We start from the raw sequence: 15,324 nt of genomic DNA on the forward strand, positions 1-15,324 counted from the left end.
TATAATTTTTGAGAATAATTTTTTGATTTCTAGTATTAGCGAATTTCTAAGTAGTGGAAATTCTAAAAAAAAACAGAAATAGTCGCTTTTAGTGATTGAAATCTTAAAAAGTGCCCAAATAGTATCATAACTTAAAAAAAAGTAGTAAATAGTAGGTTTTAGTAAATGAGTGCGAAGGCTTTCGCTTTCCTTCTTTCACAACACAAACACTCAGAGAACCTAAATAGAAGAACAAAAATTACAAAATACTAAACAATTTAAATTTCAAACACTTTAGATAAAAAGAAATTTAATGTTTAAATTCATCAAATATAGAAATTGAAATCATACACATCGAAAAAATTGGAAATATCCCTTAAATATAAATAAAAAAAAAAAAGAAAAAATACTTGTAAATCATTATTCATTTCGCTCGTTCTGCATACCATAACCACGACGATATTCCTCCTCCATGGCCTCCATTTGATTAATATTCTGCTCCTGAGTCATTTGCTCCATAAGCTCATGATTATAAGTCGAGTGAAGCATTAATGCCAATACACCAGCTCTCGATGCCATATTTGAACGTATTTGTCTCTCCTGTTCAACTAATTCGTCAATTTTCAACCATTGTCTCACACGTTCCATGTCAATTTCAGCGCGACGTAATTTCTCCCATACATGATGTTTGACGCAACTTTTTTTTGGTGCACGACAAAATTCACCGGTTAAATTAAATACATTTGACACTAATGGACAACCACAAATTTCAGTGTCAGTTATTTTTGGATCCTTACAATGTTCAGGACACAGGACACGCAATCTTTTACAATATGTTCCATTAACGGGATTGTAAAAATCGCAGAACATAACTTGACCCTCGATTCTTGTTTTGAAACTCGATCCAAACGATTCCTGCGACTCGTACTGTAATCAAAATAAGAAACGATTTTTTATAAACAAAAAGTTCGAACGGTTCGAATAAAAGAGAGAGAGAAAAATATTATTGAATAAGGTTAATCGCAAATTTAGAGTAAAATTATTCGAAAACATCAATAACTTCATTTTTAAATAAATATTCTATTATTTTTCCGTAGGAATTGAAAATTTTCAAAATATTCAAATTCAAACCTTTTTGAAATTAAACAACTTATAAGAATATTATGTAAAAAAGAAGAAGTCGTTCACTCCGAATCGAAGACTCGGAGTGAACGATTTCTTCTTGTTTTCTAATAATGAAAAATTACCGAGTGATAAAAACATTATTTTATATTATAAAAATATTTTTATCATAAAATCTTCGAAATTATTTTCATCATTTTAATTCAATTATTATTTTCTAGATTTAAAAATTTTTTTTTTAAATTCTTCTTTAAAACAATTATTTTTAATAATTTAATAATTATTTTTAATAATTAACATTTTCTAGAATTTTTAACTAAAATTCTACTTTAAATCAATAACATCAATTATTATTCAATTAAACTTTTTCAAAAAAATTAATTCTACAGTTAGTTAAAATTACAAAAATTAAAAATTTAATTCTACGAGAAATCAATTATTTAAATATAAAAATAAATAATATTAAATGCTTCTTAAAATTTAATTTTTACAAAGAATTGTATTAAAAACTTTTGAAAATATTTAATTTCTTTTATGGAATTTAATTAAAAGTTTAATAAAATTTATTATAATTAAAGAATTTTATAACAATTTTTGAAAATAATTGAAAACTTTTTGAAGAATTTTATTCAATTTTTTAAAAATAATTGAATTCCTGAGAAGAATTTAAATAATAATTTTTGAAAACAATTGAATTCATGAGGAGAATTTTATTTAAATTTTTGAAAACAATTGACTTCTTGAGAAAAATTTTTCAAAAATTTTTGACAATAATTTAATTCTTGAGAAGAAATTTTCCTATCTATTTATAAAGATATTTTAATTATTGACGAGAATTTTTGAAAAAAATTTTGAAAATAATTTAATTTCTCCAAAGTATTTTATTACTTTTCAAAAGAATTGAATATTGTCAAAGAATTTTATTATTTATGAAAATAAATGAATTTTAAAATGAATTTTATTCAAATTCCTGAAAATAATTGAATTTTGTCGACGAATTTTTCTATTCACTTATAATGATAATTGAAATGTTCACAATTTTTTGTAGATTCTTTAAAAATAATTGAATTTCAGCGAAGAATTTTATTAATTTTGAAAATAATTTAATTTTTGCAAATTATTTTATTACTTTTCAAAAGAATTTAATTCTTGTGATGAATATTGATATTTATCAAAATAATTGAATTTTGGAAAAGAATTTTATTATAAAATTCCATTAGAATAATTGATTTTATGGGAAGAATTTATGCGATTTTGTTGTTTATCAAGCTAATTGAATTCTTTTGTAAAATTACTTAAAAATTTTTGAAAATAATTGATTTTCTGCGACGAATTAAATGTTATTTATGAAAATATTTGAATTATTGCAACGAATTTTATTGTTTTATTGAATAATTGAATGTTTCTTAAAATTGAATTCTTTCCTCAAGTTTTAATAAAATTTTTAATAATAATTGCATTTTTCAAGGAATTTATTTAAAATTGTATTAAAATTATTTGAAATTCAGTGATGAAAATAATTGAATTCGTAAATGAAATTTTATTATTTATGAAAATAATTGAATCTTTTCGTAAAATTGTATTAAAAAGTTTTTTCTATAATTAAATCTGTTGATAAATTTTATGAAAATAGTAAATATTGAAAATTATTGAATTGCAAAAAACTTTTTGAAAGTAATTGAACTTTTGCAAAGATTTTTATAAATTTTTGAAAATAATTGAATTTTTGGCGAAAAATTTTGCTATTTGTAAAGATAATTGAATTCTTGACGAGATATTTGTGAAAATTTTTAAAAACAATTGAATTTCTTCAAAGAATTTTATTACTTTTGAAAATAATTGAATTCTTGGGATAAATATTGAAATTTATGAAAATAATTGAATTTTGTAAAGAATTTCATTAAAATTCCTAAGAATTATTGAATTTCTGTGAAGAATTTTGTTATTTGTCAAGATAATTGCATTAAAACTTTTGTAATAATAAATAATATTACAAAAAACAACCAACTTTTAAAAATAATTGAGACTTGACTTCACCAAAATACTAATCTTAAAAATTTTATAAATTTCATGAAAAATTTCATCGATTATAAAAATTTCAAGATTTGAAAATTTCAAAACAAAAGTTTCCAATTGAAAGTTTCAACGGCACTTTGCTAAATTTGGTGTGAATTTATCATTAAAAGATAAAAGAAAAAAATAGGGGAAATTTAGGGTAAATTTTCAAAATAGGGTACGTTTAGGGGCCAAAATTAATATTACAAAAATTGTCACCTTATTGAAACACTTTTCCATATGTTTGATGGCAGTTCGTGAATTAATTTCATGACCGCAAGTTATGCAGTACATACTCATTTCGGTGTCATCATTCTCATCGATTTCAGTTTTAGGATCGATTGTCGAGTGTCTTGCTCTCTCGACAAGTTGATCCAATTCCATGTGTCGTTTATCTAATTCATGAAGAATTCTTCTCACATCGTTCTGTTGCTTTCTCACATTCTCCAAGGCACGTCGATTATTTTGTTCGGCAATGCAGGGCGTCATTGCCCATTCCTGCAATCGTTGTGGTAAAACTTGATAAATTCGATTTGTCGCCAATTTCATTCCACATTCATCAGAACAATATTTACTGCCAACGCGCGATTGTTTCATACACGTTGGACCATAACAATGAATTGGCGGTTCATGATGATCAATTCTCTCATTACTCGAGTCACGTCGACGTTTTCTACTTGGTTTTGAGATTTTACCTAAACTCTTTAATTTCATTGGCTCTATTGAAATGCGACATGTTTTTTGTACACAACGCAGCTTTAATCTCACTGATGGACCAAATTTTTTCAAGTGCCTTAAAAAATAAATAATAAATATAAAATAAATAGTAAATAAAAGATAAATAAAAATTTAACATAATAGAAATTACTTTTCTATTCTTTTTAAATATAAAACTATTTTTTTTATACCTGCAGGCGTCGCATTTTCCACAATTTTCAGTTCGAAGACAACCGGTACACTCGCCACAACGTTTTGAGGATTTTTTCACAACGGGCGCATCCCAATTGATTGGCTCATGACGATATTTTTCGTGGCGTTCTTTTTCCTTTTCACGATGCTTTCTGTGTTTACGATCCTCCCTCTCGGAACGTTTCGGTTTATATTGAGTGACTAGGGTCGGATCCTCATCCTTGCAACGCTGAAATTATTTATTTATTTATTCACATGTTGAGATAATTTTTCTTTTAAATATAAGTATTTTAATATAATATTTTAATATATTTTTTTATTTCTATTTTTAATTATAAGTATTTTTTTTAATATAAGTAATATTTTAATATTTTTTTTATTTCTATTTTTAATTATAAGTATTTTCTTTTAATATTTAAGTTAAATAATAGAAAAATAATATTGTTATAGAAAATACTTTCCGATATACTTACAACGCAAAAAAATTGCTTGATATATTTCGCTTCTTTTTCTGTTATATTTATACAGTCACCGTGATACCATTCTTCACAAGAGTCGCAACCACTGTAAAGAGAAGAATAATAATTAAAAATCTTTAAATAAAAATGAAATATTCTTTCTTCTTTTTTTAATACCTACATCATAAATCGTGAACTATCCGAAGTCCGACAAATACAATATTCTTGTCCATCTTGTTTCAAGAGAGTTGCTATTTTACTCTTTCTCTCGGGCAATACAAATTGCTTGGCAATTTCTTCCCGCTAGAATAAAAATTTAGAGCAAAAATTAATTTTCATCTTATTAACAAAATTTGATTTTCATCAAAGAATTTCAATTATTTGTAATACTATTTTAAATTAATTAATTGAAAAATTCAATTATTTTCACAAATAAAATTTTCCACACATACACTCAAGTATTGTAAAAATTTTAATAGAATTATTTGTAAGAATTCAATTCTTTTCGTGAATAATAAAAATTTCTCAGAAATTTAGTTATTTAAATTAGAATTTGCATAAAATTAGTCGAAAGAAATTAATTATTTAAAAACTGTTATAAAATTCTTGGCAATAATTAAATTATCGGAAGCGTTAAATTATTTTTATAAATATTTAAATTTCTTCATGAATAATAAAATTCGTTGCATGAATTCAATTTATTAGCAGGATAAGAAAGAAGTGGATATTTTTGTTTTAAAACGTGAAAATAAATACTTTTTTCTTTTGACATAAACAGTGAAACCTAACCTCAAATTATTAAGTGTTTATAGAAAAAAAATGTATTTCTTTCAAAATATAATGTATTTTTATATAAAATAAACATGAATAAATGTTTATACTTAAATATTATTATATTTATGTTTATAATAACACAACAAAAAAAAAGACAAAAAATCTTGTGTAAATTATACTCAATATTGAATTTTCACATACCGACAATCCATTTTGTTTATCGTTCATCATTGTGGTAATTATTGAAACTATAACATAATGAAAAGGCAAATTGTTAACTAACAAAAAATTAAACTATATTTAAATAACATTTATAATTGAAAGTAAATGTTTTTATTCCAATGCAAACACTGACAGACTGACATTCATTTTTATTCTACTAACCTAACCTAATGGACAACTAAGCAGGGATGGGTAAGTACGACTCGACATTTTCTCTACATATCAGGGACTGGTAGTTAAAAATCTGCTATTCAGGGTTGTGTAGTTATGTTTAACTTCGGGAATTTTTTTTTTACTTACCCATCCCTGACAAAATGAAATTTAAATGGCGGGAGATTTAAAAAGAAATACTAACAAAATTGTAAACATTCTTTTCTTTTGTTGAATATTTTACCAAATTTTGCAAGTTTCAAATATACAGTAAAGTTAGATAAATATTTTTAATGTAAGAATAAATATATAATGGAAAATATTAACTTACCCTGAAAATATTCTTGATGTAAATATTAAAAAAAAACTATTTTCTTTTATTTCCATAAAAAAAGAATAGAAAATCGGGGGAAGTACAGAAATGAATAGAAGAATTCGAGTTAAAAACCTAATAATAATTTCGATGTTTAATCTTTAATTTATAAAAATTAAAAATTGCAGATTAGTTTGAGTTTTTCTTTCGAAATTTTACCAGGTTTTTATGAAACGAGGTTATTTTTGGATTTTTTGCATTCCTTAGCATTGCTCATTACGAATATGAACTTAGTTTTTCAAAATTCAAAATGGCGGATTCACTATGGCGTCAATTTTTTCAAAAAGTGATCGGATTTACCTGAAATTATCCACTCGGGGGTTTTCGACATCGCTGATTACGAAAATGAAGTTTATTTTCAAAAATTCAAAATGGCGGATCAAATATGGCGTTGATTTTTTCAAAAAGTGATCGGATTTGCCTAAAATTATCCACTCAGGAATTTTCGAGGTCGCTGATTACGAAAATAAACTTAATTTTCAAAAATTCAAAATGGCGGATCCAATATGGCGTTAATTTAATCAAAAAGTAATCAGATTTCGATAAAATTATCCACTCGGGGGTTTTTGGGGTCGCTGATTACGAAAATAAACTTCATTTTCAAAAATTCAAAATGGCGGATCCAATATGGCGTTAATTTAATCAAAAAATTGATCGGATTTGTCTGAAATTACCCACTCGGGGGTTTTCGAGGTCGCTGATTACGAATCTAAACTCATTTTTTTTGAATTTGTAATGGCGGATCCAATATGGCGACATTCTTTCAAAAAACCCTTTTTTTCGCCTTACTTTTCCACTCGGGGGGTTTTCGGCATCGCTGATTACGAAAATAAACTTAATTTTCAAAAATTCAAAATGGCGGATCCAGTATGGCGGACATTTTTTTGAAAAATTCGTTATTTTTGTCTCACTTTTTTTCTCGGTGAGTTTTTGAGGTCGCTCATTATGAAAATGAACTCAAAATTTTCAAAAAATTAAAATGTGGAACACAAAAAAAATATTAACACAACATATAAAAGAATCACGTTCCTATTAGTTTTGTTGTGAAAGCATTTATTTATTCATTCTTTTTGTTTTTAAATTGAAATAATATTCCAGAGAATGAAAAGTAGCGCGAACTTAGGAACTGTTCTAGCGCGTATTCGATGAATGTATGTAAAAACTTTTTCTTTGACAAAAATAAAAAAAAAAATTATCAAATTTTACGCAAATACATATATTTAAGATAAATATATATTTTTGCATAATAAAAATTTCTTTTCATTCATCATCATACACTTTTTATATTATGTCACGAATTTTTCTTTTTAATTCTTTTTTTTGCATAATTTCTGTTTTGTTTTTTGTTTTTTTTATTTTTTGTTTTATACATTAATTATAATAATCATATAGAACAATATGTTGCTTCCGACATGAGAGTGGCATTTATTTGAACGTGTGCAACAAAAAAAAAATTAATAAACAGCGACATATCACAGTACCGTACGCAAAGCTTTTCTTTTTTTTCATTATTTATGAGTCGCAGAATAGAACAGCTTTTAAAGCTAAAGAGAAAAAAAAATGAAAAAGAAAAAAAATACATGATCGACAAAAACCTACTTTTTATTGCCCTTTATACAATTAAGAAATGTACCATTTTTTTTTTTTTTTTATTTTTTCTTTTAATAGCGTTAACATAATATTTTTTTGTTTTTTAAACCCTCATACAGATAATCTTGTGGTCGATATAATAATTGTAATATCTCATAATTCGTCAGCTTTGCTTGATTCTGAGTTTTAATTTTTATTATTATTATTAATTATTTATTTACTTTTTTGTTTTTATTTTCATTTTTAAATATTAGTAACAAAGTATTAAGTGGTGGTCAAGTTTTGAAATTTTTTTTTCTTTTTTATGGTAAATCCAGTCCGATGATGAATTTTTTTTTTAAGAAAAGAGAGAGAGAGAGAGAGATAGAAAAGAAGTACTAGGAGAGGGAAAAAAATTACAAATGGAATTATTAAAATAGAAATTAAAAATGGCTTCGTATACGATGATTCTTTGAGGGAAAAAAAAAATTCTTTTTCTCTTTATTTTTTCTTCACGAAAAAAAAGGACTAGATTACCGGATTGTTTTTTTTTTTTTTTACTTTCAAAACCCACAAAATATTTCAAAAAGCGAAATTTTATTCAACGAAACGAAAGTGCGTGGAAATTTTAATACAAAAATAAAATTTCTATATTTGGCAGTGAAAAAAAAAGAAAATGGAAATTTATCTTTTTTTTTAATTATAATTTTTTTTTCGTTTTTAATATATAAATAAACTCAAAATAACCGTTAATACTTTTTTTTACCTACAAATTAACGTAAAGAATTTATTTTTATATTTAATTTGAAAAAGAAAAAATGATTATTTTTTTTCAAAATAAATGTTTCATCTTGCGCGTAAAATAAATATCAAAAAAAAGGGGGGGTGAGGGGAAAAAATACTTTGAAAAAAAAAAAAGAAATGGAAAAATTTATTTTACGAACAAGAAATTTTTTTTCAGTAATAAAAAAAAAGAAGAAAATAAACGCACTTTCGTTTCTTGAATGAATTTTTTTTTCATTTCTTTCGCTTTTTTTAAAAACCCACAAAGGGACTTTGGCAACATACTAAAAGTTGGCAACAATATCCTTTCGTGTTATCTTTTAGTCGGGCAGTACAGCCTCTTTCAACAAATTTTTTTTATCACACTCACACTCATACACACGCAAACAAATATTTTTATTCGCACACAAATACATAACTTCGCATTCACATTTCTTGCTTTTTCTTTTCTTTTCTTTTTTTTATATATATATTTATATATATATAATTAACCATAATGATAAGTTCTTTTTTTAAATAATATCTAGTTATAATAATAATAATAATAATAATAATAATAATAATAATAATAATAATAATAGTATAATTATAATATTAATTATAATAATATAATAATAATATTAATATTAATAAAAATATCAATAATGATAATAATAATAATAATAATATTAATAGTAATAATAAAAATAATATTAACTAATAATTAATATAATAATAATTACAATATAACATAATAATAGTAATAGTCATCGAATAGTTTGACGATAGAGGTAATAATAATTAATTAATTAATTAATAATTAATAAACGTCACAGACTGTCCTCTTCATTTCTATACATAGTCATTTATAATAGTTTATAATATATTATTTACATAAATCGTGGAGTGTTTTACAAATAACAAAGTAAAATATACAGTTGTATACAAAGAGTTTTTTGTTGATCGTTATAAACAATCATTTTTTTTTTATTTTTATTTGTTTATTTATTTTTTTGTTTGTTTATTTATTCTTTTGCAATTAGTGCCCTCCACGATCATTTTTTTTCTTCCGAAATGCCCCCTTCCCTTTCCCACACGAAAAAAAATCAAATAAAAATTTTCTATTTTGAAATAATTTTTTTATTTTGCATAATTTTTTATTTCTACTTTGAATAAATTTTCATTTTTGAGATTATGAATATTGAATTAAATATAGTAAAAAAAAAAATGAAAAAATTGTTTTGAAACTTTTTTTAATGTTAAAAATAGATGGAACTGAATTTTTAAAAAAAATTTCATTTTTTTTGATTTGACTTCTCTTCTTCTCCTTTTTTTTTAATTGTTAAAAGAAATTAAAATTTCTGAAATTATTATCATAAAATTCTTGAACTTTTTCCTTTCTTTTTTAAAAATATTTTTAACTTTAAGAAAAAAAAATAAAACTAAGAAAAAAAATGATCTACAAATTTTAAACGTTCAAATGAATAGAATATTTAAAAAAATAAAATTTTCATCAACTTGTAATGAAAATTAAAAAATAAATTTTACGTTTAGACACTTTAGAATTAATTTTTTTTTATAGGAACGCAAAATTATTTTGCAATAAAAATTTACATTGAAAAAATAATATTTCGTTCATTTGAACGTTCGAAACTTTAGGAACATGAGTAAAAAAAATTTCTAAATTAAAAAGGAAAAAAATTGTTCTAAAAAAAATTTGATTTTAAAACGAAAATAATTTTAATGAAAATTATCGACTGCTGTAATTATAATAGAAAACAAAAAAAAAGCATAAAATTAATATTGAAATAAAATAAAATAAAAGATCATTTTTTAAAAACAAAAAAACTAAAAAATCAAATATCTAATAAAAATCGTAATTCAAAATTCCTAAATTTTTTTTCTGTTTTATAAACAATTAAAAAAAATTTTTATTTTTGACTTTTAAAAAATAAATAAAAAAAATTTTCATTATTTACTGAAATTAAAATTCTTTAATTGTTTAAACAAAAAAGGCTTCATAACTTGATGGATTATTGTTTTTTTTTTCTTTGTTTCTTTTAATGCCCAAGATCACACATCACACAAGTTTGGAAATAGAAAAATTTCACGCTCAATTAAAAAAAAAATAAAAAAAAAAGTAAATTTTCTACAAAACTCGAAACGAAATTCATCAGAATTTACAGTTTTTCTTTTTTTTTTTTGTTTGAATATTAAAAAACAAAAATATAATTTATTTCTGACCCTTTTTAACATTTCGGGAATGTAGACGAAAGACGAGAAAAAAAATGTTTATAAATAGCGATGATGACAATATTAATAATAATAATAATAATTGTTATTATTATATTTATTAGAATTATAATAATATTAATAATAAGTAATAATAATAATAATAATCGTGTCATGTCACAATTTTTTAAAAATTACATTTACTTCGAATGAGACTGAAAAAAAGTTTATTCATTTTATTTACCTAAACAAATGAATAAAACAAATAAATAAATAATAAATAAATTTTAATAAAATAAAATATTCAAATAAAATACAGTCTTTATTTACAGGAAAAAAATTATTTATTTAAAGAAAATAGATATTTTTTTTTCGAATAAAAAATTCATTTCAATAAACAGTTTTTTTTCATTTAAATAAATATTTTGTTTGTCTCAATATTTTTTGTTTAAATGCACAAAATTTTGCACTTGAAAGGAAATGAATTTCTTTTAAATTATATAAAAATAGAAAAAGAATTATTTACTCTTTAAAAAGCATGAAAATCTGTTTTTTTTTATTATGATTAGAAAACAAAATAGAAAATAAATACAAAAAAGTCAATATTTGAAAATAAAATGTAACTTTTGAATAAATAATTTATCAATTTATCATAGAAAATATACAGGAAACAAAAAGAAGGAGAAATATTTTTAAACAAAAAGCATAAGATAAAATACAAAGAAAAATTTTTAAAAATTCAAAAAAAGTAATTAAAAATAATGTAAATAATCTAGTAATAATATTTTTGCTTTTTCTTTTTTTTTTTGATATTTTTCTTTCTTTCTTACATTTTCTCTTTTTTCTTCTTTTTATAATAATAATAAAAATAATAATAGAAATAGTGATAAAAATACTAATAAAAATAATAATAAAAATAGTAATAAAAATAATAATAAATAATTATAATAGTAATAATAATAGTAATAATGATAAAAAATAACAACAAAAATAAATAATAAATAAATAAATAATAATAATATAAGAAATAAATAATGATAATTTTTTCTTTAGCAAAAAATATCAGTTCAGGGATTGCAAAATGTTTGAGCAAAGCTTTTTTCCATACTTTTTTATTTCTTTTTTTTCGCTTGTCTTTTAAGACAAATTGAAAACAAAATCCTCTTTTATAATACAAATATTGATTTCATATTTTTTTTTCTTTTGTTTTTAAACCGATTTTTTTTATTTCTATCGTTAAATTTTCTCTTCCATGTAAATAATTGATGTTCGAACAATATACAAAACAATGGAAGGAACCGAATTTTTTTTTTATACAATAGAATATTGGAAGAACTTTTCAATAAAAAAACCCATTTTTTGTTCTCTCTGAATTTTTTCTACAAACAAAAAATATTAAATTGTAATAATTATAATTAATTACTATTATTATTACTATTTTTATTATTATTATTATTATTATTATTCGTAGTAGTATTTTCACTTTGTGGTATTTTATTTTTTATTATTATTATTACTACTATTATTAAATATTATTATTATTATTATTGTTTTTGTTATTACTATTATTATTATAATTATTACTACTATTATTATTATTATTATTATTGTTATTATTATGACTGTTATTATTATTAGCATTTTTATAATTATTATAATTTTATTATCATTTTTTATTTCTATTTATATTTTTATTACCTAATTATTATTACTTTTATTGCTAGCTTTATTATTATTTATACTATTAATAATAATAATAATGACTTTAATAACTTATTACATTATTTACAGTTTATTAACATTAGTGTTTATTAATATTATTATTCATATTACAATTAATACTTATAATAATTATTAACATTAACAATTTGTTTTCATTCACGAATTATTATTTATATAAATAATTACTTTTTTATTAATATTCTAAATTATTATAAATATTAATAATTATAATAATATTTATAAAATTAATAATGAAAATAATAATAATAATAATTATAATAATAATAAAATATTTTTTCCAAAAACTACGTAAACTAGCGAAATAATATTAATAATAATAATAATAATTGTAATTTTTTTTCAAAAACTACATAAAATAGGGAACGAAGAATTATAGATAAAAAGACACGGAAAAGTTGAAAAATTTCCAATGAGATAAAATGTTTTCAAGAATAAAAATAATGTGAACAAAATTCTGTTTGAAAATTCCCATCCAGCGGGGTTTTTCGATTTTAAAATTTTTTTTAATTGTTTAATTATTTTTTAGTTTCTTAAAATTACTATTATTTTATTTCCTACAAGCAAATAAATATATTTTAAACGAACGCAGCTATTTAATAAAATTGTGTCAAAATTAGTTAAAATCAGAAAAATAAAAGAAAAATTTTCTCTATTTTCTTTGCCCGAAAAATTTCGATGTTATTGTGATAAAATTATTGAAATTGTACATTTTTTTCTCCTCTATTTTTTTTTTATTTTTTCCTTCAATTTAATTTAATTTTCGTTTTTAATTTTTTCGTTTTCATTTTCTAATTAATATAATTTTCTTTTTCTATTCAGTTTAATTTTACTTTTTCTATTCAATTTAATTTCCCTTTCCTATTCAATTTCATTTTTATTTTTCTTTTTCTCCTTTTTAGTTTATTATTATTATTTATTTAGTTTTACACATTTCGCCGCAGTAAAAATTATTATTTATTCACGTCTTTAAAATCGAATTAAAACAGAATTTTATTTCCCACCACTTGTACAATTTCAAAGAGTTGAAATTAAAACAATTTTCTTGGGCAAAGAAATTGAGAGAGAGAGAGAGAAAAAAATCCAGAAAAAGAAGAGAAAAAGAAAATAATTTATCAACTATATAAAATAAATGTTATTTAAATAAAAAAAAAATCATTAAATAAAATTTTCCTCCTCAAATTTTTTTTCTCTCGAGATTAAAATTCAGAAAAAAAGAAACAAAATAAATAAATAAAAAATTTTCCATTCACACGTATCTAAAGTATTTTCTAACAATAAAAAAAAACACAGTCCAGTTCTTCCTGCGATATTTACAAGCATTATTTTCACTTTTTCTCTCTCTCGCTCTGAATTTTTTTTCTCAATTGTTTTCTTTTAATTCTACAATTCGAACAGCAACTTTCTCTCTCTCTCTCTTTCTCTATAATTTTTTTTGTTTATTAACGCTCGTAACAAAAACAGAATTTTTCTTTTTACATATATTTAAATATCGAATGAAAAACTGTAAATTACAGATGAGTTTCATTTTCTTTGGAAAAAACAGATTTAATTTTTTTTTTTTGCGCAGGAAAAAAATCGACAAATACACAAAACGCAGAGAAAAAAAAATCAATTCTTTCCAAACGTAATTTTTCTGTTTTTTTTCGATTTTTTCTCTGCGTTTATTTACTTTTTCTCTATTCCCCTCCCCCCCCCCCCCCGTTATTTTCTCTATTTTTTTCCTTTCGCATTTTCTTCATTTTCACTCAAAATAATTTTTGTTACATTCCTCGATTTTTCCTTTCTCTCTCTTTCTATTTTCAAACCTACATTCTAAAAAGAAAATATCTAAGCGTAATCCAGCTCGCTAACTACAAAAAGAAATTTAAAGATCCATCATCACATTATCATTATCATTATCATTATTATTATTATTATTAATTTTTTTTTTTTTGCTGTTTTTCCAAATATAATTATAAATTCATGATCGTTTATTTTCTATCTTCTCTGGAGTAAGTTTTATTTTTAAAAACCAATTTTGTTTTTTTTTTTTTTTTGAGGAAGTATTTTTAAATATATATTTTTTATATTTATAGACGTTTTTTTTCTTTTAACAATTTTTAATTATTAAACGAACTTTTTTTTGTTTTTAGTTTTAATTAACACTACCACGAGTTGTTGTTTTTTTTTTGTGTCAAGAGAGAAAAAAAAAATTTACAAGGGATGATTTTTCAGTTTTATTTACAATTTTTGCAGTTCTACTGAATTTCTTTTAGGACTCTTGACATTTCTAAATGTGTATGTATTTTTTTTTTTAGTTTTAAATGTATAGTTTTAGTTATTTTTACCTTCATTATTTTTTTTTTTTTTTGCTCTTCTCTTTTAACTGATTCTAGAAATTTCTGGACGAAACTGTACAGTGTGAATTTTTCTTCTTCTTCTTCTTCTTCTTCTTCTTACGTTTCTTCTTTTGATTGACATTATAATAATTATATTTCCCGCGAGAAATAAAAGTCGATTTAAATCGTAACACATTTCACGGGAATTATACACAATAAAATGTTCTATTTGGTTTGTTTAGTGTTTTCAGGATTTCTTCTTCTTCTTCTTCTTTATTTTCGAACTTCCTTTGTCCTTTTTTTGTTGAGGATTTACACCCGAAAACCGCTTCGACTATTTCACTCTTTATGTACAGTTTTTTTATTTATTTTTTTTTTGCTTTATTTTTTCTGCAATTTTCTGTTGCATTTTTTTTGTTTTTCACTACCTGAGGCACTCATTTGCGCCGCTTGGCTTCGTTGATTCAGAATTTGAATCAAATCGAGAATTTTCTTTTTTTATTCTCGATTAATTAACTTTCAAACTTTCTTCTTCTTTCATTACATTTTCGTTTCTTCATTTACCTTTGAGGTTAATTTTCTCTTCACGTTTTCCTTTCTTTATAGTCTTGACTATTTAGCGTTTCTTGATTTACTTTATTCTTAATTACTTTCTTTC

The 15,324-nt window shown here is 22.2% G+C and overlaps 1 protein-coding gene across 1 annotated transcript; it reads right to left on the reverse strand.

Annotated features, from left to right (window-relative positions):
* Positions 1-272: 272 nt before the first annotated feature.
* LOC122508624 (CXXC-type zinc finger protein 1-like) lies at positions 273-5,692 on the reverse strand. Its single transcript, XM_043622084.1, has 6 exons — positions 5,499-5,692; positions 4,705-4,826; positions 4,539-4,629; positions 4,065-4,294; positions 3,376-3,949; positions 273-906 (listed from the first exon to the last, which is right to left on the reverse strand). Exons 1-6 carry the CDS (start codon positions 5,526-5,528, stop codon positions 400-402), a joined length of 1,554 nt encoding a protein of 517 aa, XP_043478019.1. The 5' UTR covers positions 5,529-5,692; the 3' UTR covers positions 273-399.
* Between the last annotated feature and the right edge of the window lie 9,632 nt (positions 5,693-15,324).

The sequence above is a fragment of the Leptopilina heterotoma genome, unplaced genomic scaffold (assembly GCF_015476425.1).
Source record: "Leptopilina heterotoma isolate Lh14 unplaced genomic scaffold, ASM1547642v1 Lhet_55, whole genome shotgun sequence".
In the NCBI taxonomy this organism is placed as follows: Eukaryota; Metazoa; Arthropoda; class Insecta; order Hymenoptera; family Figitidae; genus Leptopilina; species Leptopilina heterotoma.

Excerpts from the sequence above, each read along its gene's own strand:
- LOC122508624 (XM_043622084.1), bottom strand. The coding sequence starts at position 5,528 with ATGATGAACGATAAACAAAATGGATTGTCG. Across the intron at positions 4,827-5,498 it reads ATAAACAAAATGGATTGTCG|CGGGAAGAAATTGCCAAGCA; the intron begins GTATGTGAAAAT and ends TTTTTATTCTAG. Across the intron at positions 4,630-4,704 it reads GATAGTTCACGATTTATGAT|TGGTTGCGACTCTTGTGAAG; the intron begins GTAGGTATTAAA and ends TTCTCTTTACAG.